General features: G+C 44.7%; 1 protein-coding gene across 2 annotated transcripts; it reads right to left on the minus strand.

Moving 5' to 3' along the window:
* On the minus strand, positions 1-18047 carry LOC308485321 (N-acylethanolamine-hydrolyzing acid amidase-like; the record flags this gene model as incomplete). Of its 2 annotated transcripts, none has more annotated exons than XM_081021055.1 (11): positions 1-1034; positions 3682-3763; positions 4975-5003; positions 7592-7658; positions 7990-8052; positions 9565-9737; positions 11822-11898; positions 13386-13476; positions 14184-14310; positions 15514-15678; positions 17815-18047. In XM_081021055.1, 10 exons carry the CDS (start codon positions 18045-18047, stop codon positions 3688-3690), a joined length of 1101 nt encoding a protein of 366 aa, XP_080877181.1. In that variant the 3' UTR covers positions 1-1034; positions 3682-3687. The 2 variants fall into 2 exon arrangements, with proteins under 2 accessions (XP_080877181.1, XP_080877182.1); XM_081021056.1 differs by lacking the exon at positions 1-1034 and adding an exon at positions 1835-1964.
* Between the last annotated feature and the right edge of the window lie 3103 nt (positions 18048-21150).

The following is a 21150-nucleotide window of genomic DNA, read 5'->3' on the forward strand; positions in this document are numbered from 1 at the left end:
TTTAAAAATCCATTTATTTCAGTTCTATCCTCATAGATCAACAGCAAAACATTTTATTTCGGGGGGGGGGAGCAATAAAATTAATTCATCAATTCATCAACTTCAGCTTACCAATCATTTTGCAAGAGCAGAAAAAAGGCACTAGTAAGCTGAAATGTTTTTGGTCTTATTTTGGGTGTAAATTCAGTGCATTATTAATGGCTTTATACACTGGGAGGTGGGGGCTGCTGGGGTATCCTCAGTGAGTCTCCTTAAAAGAAGGAGATGTGCAAAATGCTAATTTTCTTCCACAACATCTTTCTAAAGTGTCCCATGCAAAGTGAAAAAAACAGTTTGGGGGGCAGTGCATCTTTGGCTACTTAGGGGCCCCAGCAATGCTCAGTCCTTTAATTCTCTGAAGTTTCAGCAGGGTCTCTGCATTTTTGTGCCTTCAAAGCATCACCTGCTGAAAATCATACGAAGACGGAACTCATAATGCTCCACTCTGTTGCAGTTCTGTTTCTGTATGGTCAGCGCTCCTCTGTATACGAGGGAGGAATGATTCCAGGTTCTATACAGTCAACTGCACCCAGTGAGTGACCCTTTAACTCAGAAATATTGTACAGGACCACACAGGCTGTTATTACAGCAGACACATTATCTTCAGCAACTGGGAGTTTGCATTTGAGACAACATCAGCATCCCTTAAAGCAACCAAATCGTGCATCTATTAAAACCGTGGCTGAATAGCATTGGGGGGGGGCGCACTCTATGATTCCATCAACCCCTTCTTCTGCGAGGTATGTGTTTGCCGTGAATTGGTACAGCAGGGTTTCCAGGCACAAATACCCAACATCCATTTCATGGCAAGGTGCAGTTTGCAGAAATGAAGGCATCGCGGTTTTCGCCACTCCTGCTAACTTCCAGACTGATAAAACGTTTACACTGTGGTCTGTTCCTTGTAATGGGAACGGAATGATAGCTTTTCCTATTGGCGTGTTGATCTGATTTGTCCTGGGATAGCATCTACCACACCGATGCAGTGGGGGAAGCCCCTGCACAAAGACCAGAATAAAAAAAGAAAGAAAACTAAAATCAGTGCCCTGCTACTGTTAAGCCGACATGCACCTGTAACATATGGCAATTCTGTAATGAGCTGCAACTTTTGGTAGGTTGTCTCCCAGCTGTGGGATGTGATCCATGACAGGCAATCAAGTACAACATTCCTTGCTCTCAACAGCCAGAAACACCATAACCAGACACTGGAGAGACCTGTCAGGAGTAAGCATGGACCAATGGTACCAAATAGTATGGGAAACAGCCCTACTAGAAAAATTAACTAAGAAACTGAAACTGACACGGGGACAAACAGAAGAAGACGCCTTCACCCCGGTATGGCTCCCCTTTATCACATACACAGCCCAACAGGACAATGACAATAATCCACCAACAGCATACAAATCAATATGGCTAACCTGATCCAAAACACCCACCCACCTCACTCACACACGAAAACAAAGATCATCACAAGCAAACAATCACACCCTAGGCCAACCCCAACCTCTCTCACCAACAAAGGAACACAAGTGAACAACACAAGCAACGCTGACACCAAACTCTACATACATTAAACATAATAGAAACACCGCCACCCGACCCCACCCCTATCCATCTTCCCTCTCTCCACCCCCCCTTTCTTTTTTCTTTCTTTTTTTCTTCTCCCCCTAATGCCTCAACAAATGAAACGGATTTGTAAAAATGTTACATGAAAAAAACAACAACGAGGCACTACATTTCTGTAAAACAAGAAAATCCTTAATAATATATATATATATATATATGTGTGTGTGTGTGTGTACAACATTCCTTGTAATGCTAGAGAAGACATGCAAGCGAATGTTTGGTCCAGCCAGTTAAAACTTCCTGCTCCTATTGGCTGCAACATCCTTCCTTCTGCATGTGATAGAAGGTGGGTGTAACCTAACCTGTCCAGGTAACAAAAGGTCAAGTCACACAGCACCCTTCCCTTCTTTTTGACTTCCTTCTTCGTTTGACCAGCTTTTAGTTAGGACTGCTCTGCTAGCTCTCAGCTAGCAGAAGCACTGGGATTATTCCCCCATATATGGGGTAGATCCACATGTACATATTTGGTCCAGCGCCGAGGGCCTTCTGGCTGTTCCCTCACTGCAAGAAGCCAAGTTACAGGGAACCAGGCAGAGGGCCTTCTTGGTAGTGGCACCCGCCCTGTGGAACGCCCTCCCACAAGATGTCAAAGAGAAAAACAACCACCAGACTTTTAGAAGACATCTGAAGGCAGCCCTGTTTAGGGAAGCTTTTAATGTTTAACAGACCACTGTATTTTAATCTTTGTAGGAAGCCGCCCAGAGTGGCTGGGGAAACCCAGCCAGATGGGCAGGGTATTATTATTAATAATAATAATAATAATAATAATAATAATAATAATTACTAAGTCTGCCTTCAGGAATCCAACTGTGAACTGATGTGAGAAACCTCTTTTATTGACTTTGAATAAGATTGTGGCGCCTTTATTCTTTTAAGAGCGATTCAAGGAAACTTAACAGGAGCATAAATTCAATCTGAGACAGACTGAATTGTATAATAGTGAGAGGCTAACACGAGCCTGCAACCAGCTATCTGCTGTGCATGTAAAAAGGGGAATGTAACTCTGCTAAGTAAAGGAACTTGCTAGCACAAGTTAGGAAGGATATTAATTAACAATATATCATCTGCTGCCACCCTGAACATTCCCCACACCAGCTTCACAAACAGGCTCGGTAGCAGATGTCTGATAGCAAACCAAAACTCCAGGACCACATTTGCCATGGTGGATATCCCAACATCAAACTGAGTAGCCACTTCTCTCTAGCAGGGCACACTGGACAGCCACAAAATTCCTGGGTTTCCCCCTGCAGATATAGCTTCCTGCATTGCTGAAGCTGATATCAAAGAAGGTCTGATCTCAAAGAGGGCGGCTCATTCAGAGGTTTTTAATTCAGCGTTCATCAACCCACAGTATCCTGACGAGGTTCTCTTAACAGGCAGAGCCTGATGGATAAACAGGCAGTCAGACAAGAGTTTTCCCTTTCTTTCCTTTTCCAGTTGGGGCAGGTCGTTACTACTGGGGGCATAAAATAAGCTTGCATTTCCAGGAAAATAAGAAAATGAGAGACTTTAAATACCAAGAATTCTGGCCAGCACAAAGCAGTTAAATGCCAGGAATTGCAAGCAGGAATGTTGAAGAATTCCTCTAAAAAACAGAAATGGGAGCAAAGATTGCCATTGGCTACTTATTTGCTCCATGTCTGGAACTAAAATCCATCCAGCGAATATAATCAGTATTTTCTGGTGTCGATGGCTTTCAGTGTGCAAATGATATGTAATTAGTTACGTCCCACCCGCTTAATTTGCATTATGTTTCCTTGGCACTAAAATGGAAGGGGTGCAATAACATAATTAAGCAAATGATGTAGTTTTGCCACAGCGGACAGCAAGACAGATCCTGTGGGCTTTGGCAGAAGAACTGCTGCAAAATGTAAACAGTATTGCACGTGACGAATGCAAGGTGGAACGAAAACTGACACCTTCTTACACCCCTAATTGCAAGCCGGAAGTGCCGGGTCTTTGGATGGGTGTCCGAACTTCTATTCCAAATGACAATCTGCATTAAATATCAGAACTTACATGTTTTCACACCAAGTTCCTGATCCGTGTCATGTAATTGCCAGGGGTTGCAGCACTCATTACGGTGGTGTAAACTGTTCCCCTGGTAAAGAATAGGAAACGAACTGAGTCATGGTATATACCAGGGACGTCCAAATCCCAAGAGATCTACTCACAGAACAAAAAACTGGCAGTGATCTACCCCTTTTTGGGGGGGGGGGGTGTTTCAGGTCAAAATTGTTGAGCTTTCTTTAGGGAGGAAAGTCCCGTTTTTGGGGGTTCAGGTCAAAGATGCTCTTTTTCCACCGGAGCCCGCGATCGACCACAATCTACCAAAACCTTCCGGGGATCAACCAGTCGACCGCGATCGACCTGTTGGACATCCCTGGTATATACTGTCGAACAGCACCCCAATCTCTGAGCAACTTATGATGGAGAGGGTCACAGTACAGTGGTACCTCAGGTTACATACACTTCAGGTTATGGACTCTTCAGGTTACAGACTCCGCTAACCCAGAAATAGTGCCTCAGGTTAAGAACTTTGCTTCAGGATGAGAACAGAAATTGTGCAGTGGCGGTGCGGTGGCGGCGGCAGGAGGCCCCATTAGCTAAAGTGGTGCTTCAGGTTAAGAACAGTTTCAGGTTAAGAACAGGCCTCCAGAACGAATTAAGTTCTTAACCACTGTATTAATGCCCCAAAAGGGTCTTACTTCTGCCATAGCCACAGTCTTGGATCCAGCAGAAATCAGGCGTGGCTCTGCCTCTCCGCTGCCCAGCTACAGCCTGCTTCTAGAGCACACATTCCACTCTGGCTTTTGTCCTTCGAACTACCAGCAAGGCGAGAGAGGGGCCCCCACCTATTTGTCCTCTGGCACAGAGCCATTTCCTTTGTTACCTTAATGACCCATACTTAAGGGACCCTAATGGCCCTTGCCTGGCTAATTCAGCAGCTGGATCCTTGCTGGATCCCAGGAATTGAAAGGGACTCCATCATACAACCTCATCTGGCTTGGTGCCCTTGAAATGCTGCTGGATTGCAGCTCCCATCATCACGCTAGTTGGGGGCTCATGGGAGTTGTAGTCCAGCAACACCTAGAGGGCGCCATGTCAGCTAGTCCTGCCATAGGCCAGCCTCCAGGTGTTGCTGAACTACAACTCCCATAACCCCAAGCCATCAGCCATGCTTGCAAGGGCTGATGGGATTTGTAGTCCAACAACATTTGGTGGGGGCAGAGGTTCCCCATCCGAGGCCTAAAGGAAGGCGGGCAGGGTGGAATCCAAACCTATTACAGAAAGAACACAAACAAAACTTACTCATTTAAGACTGGATAGACTGATAATACCTGGGAAAAAACAAAATGAAATGAAAGGAGTCCATTTATTTATGTATTTAGAAGCATTTCTAAACAGCTGAACCTTTTAAAACGTTGAAGGGGGTTACGTTCTGAGGCACCACGTGCACCAGTGAAATCACGTATATTTGAAACACAATTGAAAAAGCCTGCAAGCAACACAAGAAATACCAACAGTGGAAGATTGGCAGATGAAGATGATTGATTTTTCAGAGCTAGTTGACCTGACAGGAAGGAGGAGGAGAAGTACCAGGAGGAATGGACGAAATTTAAAGACTATTTACGGTAGTTAAATATGTTAACTTAATTGGAAAGCTTGCAAATATCAGATAGGCTTAGGATTTAAATATGTAATGTGATTAACTAATATGTTTAATGCCAAATTTGGAAGAAAGAAAGATGTTAAGTGATTAAGTTAATTTTATAAGAACATTGGTTTTGGAAAACTGTTAAAATGATATACACTGAAATTCAACGAGGGGGATACAGGGAAGTCACTTAACAATGTTACTAATATTGGTTTAAAAAGGCTGAGATTTATGTTTTTGTTTGTGTATTTGTTTGTTTGTTTAAAAAATTTATTGGAAAACTAATAAAAATTTTTGAAGAAAAAGAAAAAGCCTGCAAGCACCCTGTCCCATCCTGCCTCTTTTTTAAAGCTCTTGGGTCACTTCTGGGTTCAGTGTGTTGTGCTTATACACGGTAGCTCATAAATGAAGGGTTTTCCTGTAATAACAGTGTCCAATCTTGTGGGCCATGGAAAGCCTGGGCAAAAAGAAAGGCCTTTACAAGACACACAAAGCAACTGATGGATGGTAGTTCATTTATGCCAAAAGGAAGGGCCTTCCTGAGTACAGGGGCAATGGCACCTGTATGTGTCAGGGACCGTGTTGAGGAGGGGTGCGCTGAGGAGGAATGGTGGGAGCCTCCCCCTCCCCTAGATCTTGAATTTTCCCAGGAGCAGGAGGACAGTGTAGATTTGGAACAGTGGTTTGCAGAGGGACATAGTTCAGAAAGCAGAAGCTGGGAAATGCTGGATGGGGAACAGCTAGGAGAAGAAACACTGGAAGAGAGAGGGTTAACAGATTCACCGTCTCTGGGAAGCATTCACATACACACACCCCTTGTCTCCAAGTTACAGATAGGTAGCCGTGTTGGTCTGCCATAGTCAAAACAAAAAAATTCCTTCCAGTAGCACCTTAAAGACCAACTAAGTTAGTTCTTGGTATGAGCTTTCGTGTGCAAGCACACTTCTTCAGATACACTGAAACAGAAGTTGCCAGACCCTTCTATATAGTGAGAAGGTGGGGAGGGGTATTACTCAGAAGGGTGGTGGGAATGGGTGATTGGCAGATAGCTGAGAAGAGCCTGTTGACGACACTTAACGACTGCAATAGGTCTTACAGGAAAAAGCAAGGGGTGAGAAGGTGAGAAATGGCTTTGTCATGTATAATGAGATAAGAATCCAATGTCTTTGTTCATTTTTCTGGCAGGGGATAGTTTCAGAAAGGGGAATAATAAACGGACACAAATCTGACATCAAGGGGAATAATAAACGGACACAAATCTGACATCAAGAATCACAAGACAGAGAAACCAGTAGGAGAACACTTCAATCTCCCAGGACATTCTATACAAGATCTCAAAGTAGCTGTTTTACTACAAAGGAATTTCAGAAATAGACTGGAAAGAGAAGCTGCTGAATTACAACTCATTACCAAACTTAAAACCATGGAGAGACCTGGCCTGAACAAAGACATTGGATTCTTATCTCATTATACATGACAAAGCCATTTCTCACCTTCTCACCCCTTGCTTTTTCCTGTAAGACCTATTGCAGTCGTTAAGAGTCGTCAACAGGCTCTTCTCAGCTATCTGCCAATCACCCATTCCCACCACCCTTCTGAGTAATACCCCTCCCCACCTTCTCACTATATAGAAGGGTCTGGCAACTTCTGTTTCAGTGTATCTGAAGAAGTGTGCTTGCACACGAAAGCTCATACCAAGAACTAACTTAGTTGGTCTTTAAGGTGCTACTGGAAGGAATTTTTTTGTTTTGCCCTTGTCTCCAAGTTATTGACAGCTCAGAAAGTGTCAGCACAGAAAGCACAGAGGGTACAAGCTCAGATTACAAGACGTAGGAGTGGCATAGACTAATAGGGACAGAAGGAGGTGTGATCCATAATTGGGAGCACTGCCATTTCTAGGAGGTGGGTTCTTTGTTCTCTCGCTGTGATTATTAAAGTTTCTAACAGGTAAGAACACTCCTTTTCCTTTGTTCTGCTTATCTACTGCCCCGGGGGCCGAAGCCGGTTCCCTGAAGCCTGACATTTGCAAAGGCACCCCAAGAGGTAATCGCTCAACCCCTTAACTGAAATTAGGCATGAAAGAAGCACTGCATTGCAGCCAATACAATACGCTCTGGGGTGTGTGTGTGTGTTACCCCCAAAAGGTTCTCGTTTGCAAATGTGGCAAACCTTGAAAAAACCCAACAGAGAACTATCCTAGCGTAAATACCTCAATAAAAGCGAGTTTTGTTTTGTTTATAAAACGGGCAGGATGTAAAACCGAAGACTTACTTTGTAGAGAGACTCGAGATTAATATTTTTCTGTCCAGTGGCATTCAGTGCTTTCATGGCTTGGGTTCTGCAGAGTAACAATAAAATGTTAGCGGATAAGTCGCAGCTGGCAAATCTCGTGGCGCAGAAGACCATTTCATACCGCAGGTAAGAGGCGTCCGAGTGTTTTGCGATTCTCATTGACCATGCAAAAATAAAATAATAAAAGAACAGCAGACTGAGCGACATGCAGTCTCGCTTTGTGAGATCAGTTTTGATTGACTCAGCCTGACAACCCTACCTATGCGCAAAAGGGAGTTATTCCAACTGTGGAAGTATAACAAAGTATGCATGTACAGTTCTTTTTCTTCTTTAAAATAAGATCATCTTGACACAGTTTACCACCCAGCAAAACATACCTTCGATGATCTAGAGGAGGAGGGGTGGTCCAGTGATCGTAGTTTGTCTCTATCCGGTACCACCTACATAAAATGAACATTAAAACTTTATCACTGTATCCTTTTGCCATATGGGTATAAGGTACTCAATTTTTTTTTTAAAGGAGGGGATTAGTTCCCTCAAAAAGCTTTTCAGACCTACTGTCTGTAAGGTCTAGAACATTCATTGGTTCAAGCCAGTAAAACTAAGGAACAAGATCCAGGGAGGTCCATTAATTTCAGCGGGTGTTCTCTGAGCAAAACTTAAGTTGATTACCACAATACGTGAAGGTGCTTTTTGTATTTTGTTACCCAGAATACCTGTGTTGTTTCTGCTGTATTCATGATGAGAGCTGTGGTTACTGTAAGTAAAACATTTTAACCTACTAAAGGTTGTAGTCTATTCACTCCGAGGGGGATACAAGAGGGGGAAGAATTGTAAGTGCTTAATACTGCGACATTGTACACAGAATCTGGCGACCATCCAGGTCATCTTCTGATCTTTGCCTAACAGCAAAAGGTCAATTTTTTGCTTTTGCGGGAGGTCGGAGAGCCTCACCAGTAGGGGATCAATGATCTTACTACATGCCTCTTCATAAAAGGGACATCTAAAGAACAAGTGTTCTGGGCTTCCTATCTCTCCCAATGGACAGCTGCAAAGTCTCTGAGCATAGGGGACTTTTCTAAAGGCTCCATCCAGGACCGGCGAGGGAAGAGCGTAAGTGGTGAGTGTAAAGGCCCTTCTTGCATTTCTAGATACGAGAAAGAAGAGAGTGAGTGTAAAGGCCCTTCTTCTGGTGAGTGTAAAGGCCCTTCTTGCATTTCTAGATACGAGAAAGAAGAGATATGCTGCCGGTGCGGCTATATCTCTCTCGATTTCTCCAATTTTATAGTCGGGGCACCTTGCGCAGTCCTGTTGTCTCTCGGTGTCTAATATTCTTTGCCTGGCCGTAGCTTTTGCCGGGCCCAAGCCCAGACTTAGAAGGGCTTGAGGGGCAAAACCCAGTTTCCGGAGGGTGTTCAGGACTGCAGTCTGCCAGCCTGACTGGAATTGGTCGCAGAGGATCAATGGGGCTATCCCACGGGGGAGCAGATTCAATGTCAGCCATTTGTAGATTGATGTTAGGCAGATGCTAGCCTCCACTCTCATTATCATATGGTTTTGTTTTTGTTTTTGTTTGTTTGTTTGTTTGTTTTATCCTGGTCTGTGACCGTAATAAAGTTCATTCATACTGGGACATTTAAAGGTGTAACAATCTATATTCCCCGTGCTTTGCAAATACTGCATAGATTTGTGTTTTAAACTCTGCTGGGGGCTATTTCGGCTAAAGAGTGAATCAGGCCCCATACACTTTTTGAATTCAGGCAGTCAGCCGTTTTTTCTCTGTGATTCCCCACACATGGGGGGAGCACTTCACAATTACTGGTGCTCCCCAGTTATTTATTTCCCAACACTCTGCCCTGCTCATAAGACACCAAGGGGCAATTATACCCCTCCATCTACAAATTCATAACTTGTTTCCTACAAAACCCAGGGTTACAAAATTTCATGCTTACCCTCCAGTCAGAGGATCCAAGGGCCAAATATTGACTGGACCGCTTCTCCTTCTCGTAATGACTGCCCCTTCCCCAGGCTTTGTGCCCCCAATGATGAAGTAGACGTTTGCTATAATCGGTGTCTTGGACAGCATGAGAGCAGCGGCCTCAAAGGTCTCAGCTTCGCTCAAAACCTGCAGCAAAGCAGAAACAAGAGTGGGCATTTTGGACTGTTATGTACTGAGTTGAATAGGATCCAAATGCAGCAGTCTAATTGGTCCTAGAACAATAGGATTCAGAATGCAGCAGTCTGATTGGTCCACAGGAGCCACCCAATCCAGCTCCAGGTGGAAGTGAATCCACAACCTGATTGGCCTACAGGAGAATCCAGGAATTAGACAATCACGTGCGGCCCACTGTGTAAATAATGTATATAAAGCAGATATTTTGGGGAAACTTCCATTCCTCTCTACTATGAGCTGAATAAAGAGCATGAAATCCACTCTTGACTCCGAGTATATTTCATGGACTGGGAGGTCCACACCATGAGGGGGCTCCTGTGCCTTTAAGGGTTGCATAAAACGGTACAGCTTTTCCCATCGGCTGTAGAGTTGGGAGAAGTCACAGAAGCCCCACTTTGGGTCTGGAGCCAGCAAACCTGCAAACATTTATCACACTGTGCATTACCCCCAAGGCTCCAGAAGTAACCAAGTTGCTGCTTATCAGAATCCTGAAAACCTGAATTCCCATTTTAAGGAAGCAACCTTCTAGTCCTCATATTTCATAGAAACATAGAAGAGACCTCTGTGCAATGCAGGAATCTCAGCTAAAGCATCCTTGACAGGTGGGCATCCGATATCTGCTTAAAAGCCTCCAAGGAAGGAAAGTTTGCAGAGCTAAGCTGAAAAGCACCAAGGGCAGAGTGCCTGAAACAGCTGGCAAGCAAAACAAGCCTCAGAATGATGTTTGTTTTTAACTGGCACATTTAGCAACCTGAAACAGGTTTCAACAGAGGATGCAAAGATTGTTGTTTAAGATCTGTGCTGATGAAAAGTGACTTCAAAGCTGAATGTCATGACATCTGAAAGAAATTTACTTTTGCTGCAATGGTTTGAGTTCTATCAAGAAAACCGAGTGTTGTTGGTCTTGAAACGCATATTTTTAAGGACCCCACCCTCTATTCTTGCAATTGTGAGAATCTAAAGTTATAATACATTAAGATAAAGGATTAAGATAAAAACAAAGAGGGAAAGGATTTGCTGAATTAACTAACTGAACCGGAATATAAAAAAGGGAGGTGTGAGGAGGTCAGGGAAACAAGTAAATGAAAGACAAGACATGGAAAGATTGATTTGTATTTAACCGTTTGTTTTTTTTTTGTATTTTGTACTTTCTTTTTTCTTTCTTTTTTCTTTTTCTTATTTTTGTAACTTTTTCTGAAACTTTAATAAATATCATTTTAAAAAAATAAAAATATTCTTGCAATTGTGGTTTCTTTTAAACTGTTTTAAGAAGAAGAAGAAGAGTTTGGATTTGATATCCCGCTTTATCGCTACCCGAAGGAGTCTCAAAGCGGCTAACAATCTCCTTTTCCCTTCCTCCCCCACAACAAACACTCTGTGAGGTGAGTGAGGCTGAGAGACTTCAGAGAAGTGTGACTAGCCCAAGGTCACCCAGCAGCTGCATGTGGAGGAGCGGGGAATCGAACCCGGTTCACCAGATTATGAGTCCCCCACTCTTAACCACTACACCACACTGGCATTTTAAAGTGTTGGGACCTCCCCTGGGGCCTCAAGGTGAAGGACAGGTAATAAAGAAAGATGCCTTAAGTCCCTGTCAAGGAAAAAGGTGGGGTATAAATAAATAAATTAAGATTAAATCATAATAAAATAATAATAATAGATTTGGAGGGCACCATGCTGGCTTCTCCTGCTCTCGGAAAAAACCCAAAATGAAACCATCTGTCACAGGAAGCACGGAAAATATCTTAATAAATAAGAGAAATAAACTAAATGCACATTTCTCCCATTTGTAATAGCCCCCTCCACCCAAAAAAAAATCTAAATTCTTAGATGTACTGGGCAGAGACCATTCTTTTTCTGCGCTACACAAATTATAACATTTCTGAACCTTCACCACCCCTAGAACTATTTTACAAAGCAACGTTATCTGTTCAATCGTAAAAAGAGAGAGGAAAGATTAATTAACACTTGGATTTTCAGCAACTTGGTGGTTAGTGAGCAACAAATCTGAAAAGAGCGAAACTTTGGCTACTTACAGTCCTGGCCAGCCAGCTGGCCGGAGAATTTCGATTCAGGAAAGTGGCAATTGCAGTCTCCCACCATGCGCTACGATCTATAAGAGCGTGTAAGGGGAAGAGAAACGCCTCGTGAGAATCAGCCGTCACAAACATAGGCCGTTTCCTCCTTTTGCTTCAGTGCTTAAGAGCTCCCATCCCAAATGGCCAGAATGAATATAAAAAGCATTTCTTCAAAGCAAAATAAAATCACAGAACAGACCATATACAGAGTGGCAGTGCTTACCTGACCTCCCTCCACCTGCATTATGGGGGCATATTGATAGGGAGGAGGAGTAAGGGAGTGGCAAGGTCAGCGTAGTGCAAACTTGCCAGCAGAGCCCAATTGGTGCTCAAGTCACTGGTCACTGCGCAAGTTGCGGGCTTTGCCCCTCCTCCTCCTGGTACATCACAGCACTGTTATCCTGCCCGCTGTGGGAGGACCAGGCCCAGGCCCATTATTTTTGTTATTGCAATGTACTATATACATTACCCAAGTACAGTCGTACCTCGGAAGTCGAACGGAATCCGTCCTGGAAGTCTGTTCGACTTCCGAAACATTTGACTTCCAATCAGAAACTGTAGAAGCCCCATCGGACGTTCAGATTCAAAAAAAAATCAAAAACCAGAACACTCGCTGGTTCAGGAGTCAGATCATTCGACTACCAAGGCATTCGGGAGCCGAGGAACGACTGTATACTGTATAATGCATTGCCCATATTGTTCAGAATGCAACAGAACTGCCCATTTTTTGTCTGCAAGCCTTGATCTTCATTCCTGGGGGTGGGAGCTATCTATCAGGGCCTCCTTAGCGGTGGCTCCCCATTTATGGAACTCCCAGGCAAAGTCTCGTCTTTCCCCCCAGTTACTATTTCCAAAAAAGAAAGCTAAAGAGGTTCCTATCTGTCCAGGTGTTTTGGCTTATGAAGTGTAAAAGGGTGAAGGTAAAGGGACCCCTGACAATTAAGTCCTGTCGCGAACGACTCTGGGGATGCGGCGCTCATCTCGCTTTACAGGCCGAGGGAGCCGGCATTTGTCCACTTCTGCAGACAGTTTTTCCGGGTCGTGTGGCCAGCATGGCTAAGCCGCTTCTGGCAAAACCAGAGCAGCGCACGGATACACCATTTACCTTCCCGCTATTTATCTACTTGCACTGTGTACTTTCAAACTGCTTGGTTGGCAGGAGCTGGGACCGAACAATGGGAGCTCACCCCATCGCGGGGATTCGAACCGCGACCTTTCGATCGGCAAGCCCAAGCGGCACAGTGGTTTAACCCACAGCGCCACCCGCACTGTGTATGAAGTGTACTATTTTCCAAATGTGGTCGTACCGATATGTATCACGGATGTTGCGCTATGTTTTACTGTAATTTTCTGGTTTTAATTATGATTTTCTCTCTTTAACATTCTTTTAAATCTTTTTTTTTTTAATCTACATTATGCTCCAGAATGGAAGCGGGGAGGGAATCAAAGCAGAGCTGACATTTTTCTGTAGGATGTGGCAGAAATGTGATTCTTCTGTTCAGGAAGAATGAAATCTGCTTACCTCTTGCGTCTCCAGAAAATGTAAACTTATATGGACTTTGTCCTGTCCATATACCAACGTAACCGAAAAATGTAGTGCCTCTGAATTTTACCTAAAAATAAAAAGGACACAGAATGGACTGTAGTTAACCATAACTGCTTTTAATGCAAAGCACACCCCAAAACATGATCAGGTATGTAAGTAATTTAACTTCAAGAAAACAGAGACCTTTATTTGAATGTAAACTGAGGCGCTAATACTTAAAATGCTTTAGCTCAGGATTTAGGAAGAAAAGGTTAAAATTCCATCTCTCTCATTTACTAATGCAAAAAAACAATGAGGGGAAAGCTCCAAAAACATTATTATCTCTCTAGAGGTCGCCTGCATTATTTGACTTTGCTAAAACCTTGATCATTGGGCCACAGTGTTTGTGGCTTATGGGAATTGCAGCTCAACTATACCTGGGCTGCAAACATGCTGCACATTTAGAACACACCCCAAGAGCTCTTTGAACTGCAGTTTACCCCCTCACACAGCTACAATTCCCAGCACCCTTAGCAAACTACAGTTCCCAGAATCCTTTTGGGGATGTCATGCACTTTAAATGTGCCAAGCATATGCAGAAGTGGAAGGTGCCCCCATTTCTGCCCTAGGCAGTCAGGTGTCTAAATCTCACACCTCACCTCCCCCTGTGGAAAATATGACTGACACTATTGCAGAATCCTGGATAATAGAGAATCTAAAAAGCAACTTGGCAAAAATGCATGCTCCCTGTGCTTCTCGCAGTGATACTTAACTGCTGCCAAGAGCTTTCTATACCTGCCCATTCTTTAAAAAGTCCACATTTATGGTTGTCTTCTGAAAAATGTCGAGAAAGGGTGCATCCAGATTCCGGCCATGATAAATGCTCCCGTTAGTGTCCTGAGCGATGATACTGGTGCAATATCTGTGGGATAAGAAAACAAGAGTGAAGAGATTAGATTGGAAATTTTTCAGACAGGATTGATGGAAGTCAAAAAATTGAATAAGATGTAAAAGTATGTTTAATTACTTTTGAAAATGATATGCTAAAAAACTAATAAAAAAATTATATGGAAAAAACAAGACAGTGGCGTAGAAAAAGAGGACACTCACAAACACTCACAAAAAGAACATGTTTTCCCTGACGCTTCGTCTAGAAAACAAGCACAACGGAGGGCAAACAATGATGAGAGACTGAACCAAGGAGGGGTTCCCAAGAGGGGGAAGCTTAATTTCACACACTGATTTGGTGTGGCCAGCCAATTCTTTGGCTACGGACTTCTAGGTAGATCGCTCCCTCTAACAGAGAACTCAAATGGCGAGTGCCAACAGAAATGGGGCCCAAAACCAGAGAGTTGTTTTAGCATTGTCATTAGAACTTGAAGGTTTGTCAAAGTACAATATTTACCTACCTACCTACATATGCGCACACAAGTAGCTGGGAGTGTTTAATTCTGCCCAAATATTTTTTGCAACCAAAAAATATTGAGACCTTCAAATGGATAGTGCAATTTTATGAGCTTGGACCCGCCACGCCAAAAAAAAACAGGTGAAGTCATGCCAAAGCCACATTTTGGTCCGCCATCTTGATTCAAAATGGCCCCTGGCATCCAAACATCAACAAAGACTGCCACCTCACTTTGGGAACTTCTCATATCTTGAGAAGCAGCTGAAGTGATGCTAAAGAAACAGAGAAAGTCACACTAATGTGATGTTTCCGTTTGCCATATTGATTCAAAATGGCGGCCAGCATCCAATCATTGATGCAAAAGAGCACTCCCATGCATTTGAGGTGTTGGTATTTTAATGTTGGTATTTTATCCTGCTCTGATATGATACTCTTATGTATTGTGCATTAATATATTTCTTTTTAAAAAATCTTATTTCCTCACTTGAAAGGCGCTCTGAGAACAGCGGCTGCAGAGCTTGTAAAGATTTAAATTTAAATTAAAAAGAAATCTGAGCAAGTGTGTTTTTAAGTTTGCACAGACAGGGAAAACCCCACTTCTCCCCACACAACAGATGATTGTACTAATGTTTTCATTCATCTTTCGTTGACAGATAAAACAAACAAACAAAGATTCCTTGCACCAGCGGGCTCTTCTTCACCAATATCAAGAACACTTACGTGGTAATTTCGTAGGCCAAGTTAAGGAGCAAGCCATCCCCAGCGTTCAGCCCCAGGGCTTGGCAGAGTCCCCGGATCTCGCCTGCAAACGGCTGAGGCACAAAGGATTCTATTTCTTCCGCCAGAGGCCGGATAATCGCATGAACCCACTTGGGAACCACTTTGCTGCAATGCAAGACAAGAAAGCAGTACATCAAGTACAGTGGTGCCTCGCAAGACAAAAAGAATCCGTTCCGCGAGTCTCTTCATCTTGCGGTTTTTTCATCTTGCGAAGCAAGCCCGTTAGCGGTTTAGCGGCTTAGCGCTATTAGCGGCTTAGCGGGCTTAGCGGATCAGCTGATAAGCGGCTTAGCGGCTTAGCGGATCAGCTGATAAGCGGCTTAGTGGCTTAACGGATCAGCTGTTAAGCGGCTTAGCGGATCAGCTGATAAGCGGCTTAGCGGATCAGCTGATAAGCGGCTTAGCGATCAGCTGTTAAGCGACTTAGCGGATCAGCTGATAAGCGGCTTAGCAGCTTGGGGAAAGGGGGGGGGAGGAAAAAAACCCTGCAGGAACTCGCAAGACATTTTCGTCTTGCGAAGCAAGCCCATAGGAAATTCGTTTTGCGAAGCACCTCCAAAACGGAAAACCCTTTCGTCTGGCGGGTTTTCCGTCTTGCGAGGCATTCGTCTTGCGGGGCACCACTGTATCTAGAGGGCTGCCGCATGGGAGATGGAACAAGCTTGTTTTCTCCTACTCTGGGTGGCAGAACCCAACGGGGGCCACCTGGCTGCGGAATACAGTCATACCTCGGGTTACAGATGGTTCAGGTTGCGCGTTTTCGGGTTACAGACACGCTCAAACCCGGATGTACCGGAATGGGTTACTTTCGGGTATCAGCACTTGCAGAAGCGCCGAATCGCAACCCATGCATGTGTAGACGCGGCGCTGTGGGTTGCGAACGTGATCCGTGTGGGAGACATGTTTGCAACCCGAGCATCCACTGGGCCCCACTCTCTTGGGGCCCCCCCAAAAATTTAAAGGGAAAAAAACCTGGATGTACATTTCCAAAATACAGTGGTACCTCGGGTTACATACGCTTCAGGTTACAGACGCGTCAGGTTACAGACTCCGCTAACCCAGAAATAGTGCTTCAGGTTAAGAACTTTGCTTCAGGTTGAGAACAGAAATCGTGCACCGGCGGCGCGCTGGCAGCAGCGGGAGGCCCCATTAGCTAAAGTGGTGCTTCAGGTTAAGAACAGTTTCAGGTTAAGAACGGACCTTCAGAACGAATTAAGTACTTAACCCGAGGTACCACTGTATAAGATAAAAAACAAATAAAATAAAACCTACATACAGCAATAGTGTTTTGTGTTGTGTAGGCTCCTGTGATGTAAGTAATGGGCCCCACCTGCTAGCCTGCTCCCTAAAATATCACAGGTTTGCGCATTTCTATATATAGGGTGCCTACATTCTACATGTGCAAATGGCTTTAGATACCTATTTGGTCCATAAATTACCATATAGTATTTATTCAACACAAAAAAACAGCAACAATTTGTTGTTGACAAAGGACTGCTGGACATAGAAAGGGCCCCATTACCTTCAGTAGTTTTAGGGCAGGGATGTCCAAAGTCTGTTTCGGGGGCCTAATCCAGCAGTTTATTTCCTGGGGTAAGATCCTAAAAAAAACCTTAACAACTTCAACCCTAAAAAATAGCTCAACAATTTCAATCCTAAAAAAGCACAACTTTGGTTGGCCCTTTGTTTGGCCCTCACGGCCCTTCACTTCATCAAATCTGGCCCTCTTTGAAAAAACTTTGGACACCACTGGCTTAGGGACTCGTCAAACCTAAATCTGGCCCTGCAGGTGAGGGTATCTGACGAAGACGGGGCTCTAGGGCAGGGGTCAGCAAACTTTTTCAGCAGGGGGCCGGTCCACTGTCCCACAAACCTTGTGGGGGGCCGGACCATATTTTGGAAAAAAAAATTGAAAATGAATGAATTCCTATGCCCCACAAATAACCCAGAGATGCATTTTAAATAAAAGCACACATTCTGCTTATGTAAAAACACGCTGATTCCTGGACCCATCGCGGGCCGGATTTAGAAGGCGATTGGGCCGGATCCGGCCTCCAGGCCTTAGTTTGCTTACCCATGGTCTAGGATTGAGTGGAGACCAATAGTGCGTGCAAGGTCAAGCCCAGAGCTGGATCCGGCCACCCTCTTTCAGAAGTTCATATGAACCAGGATTACAAGGAAGGAAAAAGCAGCGGAGAGAATGACACCCCGACCCAAATCCCCCTCCCGGTTTGCACTCACTCGATGAGCTGCACGAAATCCTCTCGGAGGAGCGCCGGCTCGAAGTGGAGCCGCAGGACCGGCAGCCAGCGCTCCTCGGGCGGGCTGTCCAAGCTGACATTGCAAAGCAAGGGCGCGGGCACCTCGGGCCTCGCCGACCCCTGGGGGGCAGCAGCCCCACCGCACAGCAGCAGGAGCGGGAGGGCGAAGGGGAGACGCGCAAACCCACCCCGCGGGCGCAGCCCTCGCTCCATTGATGCGCACGAGCAAAAGCGGCTCTTCAAAGAAGCCCGGGCTGCGCGTGGGAGGCGAGTTTAAGATTAGGGGAGGCGACCGGGGGCGGAGCCCGAGGAGACATAGTGCTCTAACCGCAAGCAGGGACGCCGCTTTGCAATATTGATTGCATAAGTGGATATACAAACGCGTTTTCTGATATCAGAGTGTGGTGAGAAAGCACGGCTTGGCTAATACTCTGCACATTTGTGTGTGTGTGTCCCCCATTTTTAATTTTGACAAAGTAATAATCAGAAATAAATAAGAATAAAAATGTGCGCCCCACCACCAGACCATTCCGTTGTAACTTATCCAACCTCCCAAAACTTCAACACCTGTTGCGACAGTTTGACCCCTTTCCGTTTTAGCAGTAGGGATTCTACAAACACCTTCCATAGCTCCTCAAAATAATTTCTCCTGCGTATACCTTAATGGGACGTGTTAATTTATCATCATTAATAGCTATATCCCGCACCTCTTTATAGTCGGCGCGTTTTAAAGCGCTTTGGGTTTTTTGCACTCCACCCGCTTTAACAGCTGCGGGGTGGGCAGGCAGTAATTCAACAGGTGAAGCCTTTCCACAGAGTGGTTGGAGGTGGGCAGGCAGTAATTCAACAGGTGAAGCTTTCCACGGCATGGTGGTGGGCAGGCAGTAATTCAACAGGTGAAGCTTTTCCACAGCGTGGTTGGAGGTGGGCAGGCAGTAATTCAACAGGTGAAGCTTTCCACGGCATGGTTGGCGGCTCAAAGGCAGGAGGACCTTGCATTGAAAGGCAGGAAAGCAGCAGAGGGCAAGGTTTATCTGTTACTATTCAACACAGGACCCAACTCTTCGCCTCCCCTCCCATAAAATATTTGATGGGGCTGCCCCACCCCCAGTGGATGGGCATTGCCATTCAAATTGCGTGTGTGCACCATGTCATGTGATCGATTATGTGGGGTGGGGCTTGCCTCCTCAATATTTTCTTCAAGTTGGCCCCCCTGCTATTCAGTTAGGGAGTTAAAGTGGCAATACTGGCACATGGGGGAAATTCCAACATTGGGGCAATATCTGAAAATGGCAGATATTTTTGTGGCATTTCTATGATTTTATGCATTGTGACTGCCGTTATTTTTATTGATTGCAGTATAGTAATTCTTCATTGTAATTTTTAAGTGTAAACTGTTTATTGCTATTTAATTTTACTGTTTACTATTATATTCTAATGGATTATTGAATATTGCTTTATTTAAGTCATTTATTTTAAAGTTATTATGACTTTTTTGTATTGCATCAGATTGTTATTAGTTGTGTGAACTTTGCTGCCTATTTTGTTGTTTCTCCAGCTTGTAGAGTGGCTCGTGCATAGTAATATAGAAAGGCAGAATACAAATTAAAAGTGAAATGAAAATAAAATAATAATAATAATAATAATAATAATAATATAATGTATTTTGTTTTGTGTGTCTCTTCTGCTGAACTTAAGCCAGGGGTCAGCAACCTTTTTCATCAGGGGGCTGGTCCACTGTCCCTCAGACCTTGTGGGGGGCCGGACTATATTTTGAAAAATATAAATACCCTGCAAGCCGGTCCCACAGCTGCCTCCGGACCTGGAGGAGGAACGCACTCTGCACACACTCAGGAGCACATCTTGGCGGCACCCGCTCACCGGCGTTGTTGACAAGCAGTAGCCGTACTTTGCCGACCCGACTCAAGCTGTTCTGGTTCATTGGGAACCATTTTACCTTTCACCATCCTTTCAACACCTTTATCTGTTCTTGTAATTGCATACGTTCTATGGCTGTGGCAAACCCACCTCTGACCTTCTGGTGAAGGGAAAGAAATCTTATACAGTAAATAAAACTGAAATAAATAATAATATAATAATTTATTATTTATACCCCAGCCACTCTGGGCGGCTTCCAACAAAATATTAAAATAGATCAGACATTAAAAGCTTCCCTAAACAGGGCTGCCTTCAGATGTCTTCTAAAAGTCTGGTAGCTGTTTTTCTCTTTGAAATCTGGTGGGAGGGCGTTCCACAGGGCAGGTGCCACTACCAAAAAGGCCCTCTGCCTGGTTCCCTGTAGCTTCACTTCTCGCAGTGAGGGAACCGCCATAAGGCCCTTGGCGCTGGACCTCAGTGTCCGGGCAGAATGATGGGGGTGGAGACGCTCCTTCAGGTATACTGGACCGGGGCCGTTTAGGGCTTTAAAGGTCAGCACCAACACTTTAAATTGTGCTTGGAAACGTACCGGGAGCCAATGTAGATCTTTCAAGACCGGTGGTCTCGACGGCTGCTCCCAGTCACCAGTCTAGCTGCTGCATTCTGGATTAGTTGTAGTTTCTGGGTCACCTTCAAAGGTAGCCCTACGTAGAGCGCATTGCAGTAGTCCAAGCAGGAGATAACTAGAGCATGCACCACTCTGGCAAGACAGTCTGTGGGCAGGTAGGGTCTCAGCCTGCGTACCAGATAGAGCTGGTAAACAGCTGCCCTGGACACAGAACTGACCTGCGCCTCCATGGACAGCTGCGAGTCCAAAATGACCCCCAGGCTGCATACCTGGTCCTTCAGGGCCACAGTTGTTCCCTTCTGCACCTTCTAACAGATCTAAGGTCTGAAATGTGCATACAATGGCTTCAAGTTACAAGAAAGGAGATTCCGACGAAACATCAGGAATAACTTTCTGGCAGCAAGAGTTGTTCCAGTTGCGGTACCACCCTTAGGAGGTGGTGGACTCTTGGTGGCTTCTAAGCAGAGGTTGGGTGGCCATCTGCCATGGATGCTTTAGCTGAGATTCCTGCATTGCAGAGGGTTGGACTAAATCCTTGGGTCCCTTCCAGCTCTAATATTCTATGATTCTATATGCAAACCAGAGTAACCTGGAAGAGTTCGCCCAACAACCTAATGTTCCCATATCAAGCCAATAGTGTTTAGGGGACTAAGGGGACTCTCCCCTGATCACAGAAGCCAACTTGCTTTTCAAGAGCTGCTGCAACACAAGTGTAAAAGGGGCCTTTTGTCAAGAAGAAGAAGAGTTTGGATTTGATATCCTGCTTTATCACTACCTGAAGTCTCAAAGCAGCTAACATTCTCCTTTCCC

This window comes from Podarcis pityusensis (assembly GCF_964106645.2).
Source record: "Podarcis pityusensis genome assembly, chromosome: 9".
Taxonomy (NCBI): Eukaryota; Metazoa; Chordata; class Lepidosauria; order Squamata; family Lacertidae; genus Podarcis; species Podarcis pityusensis.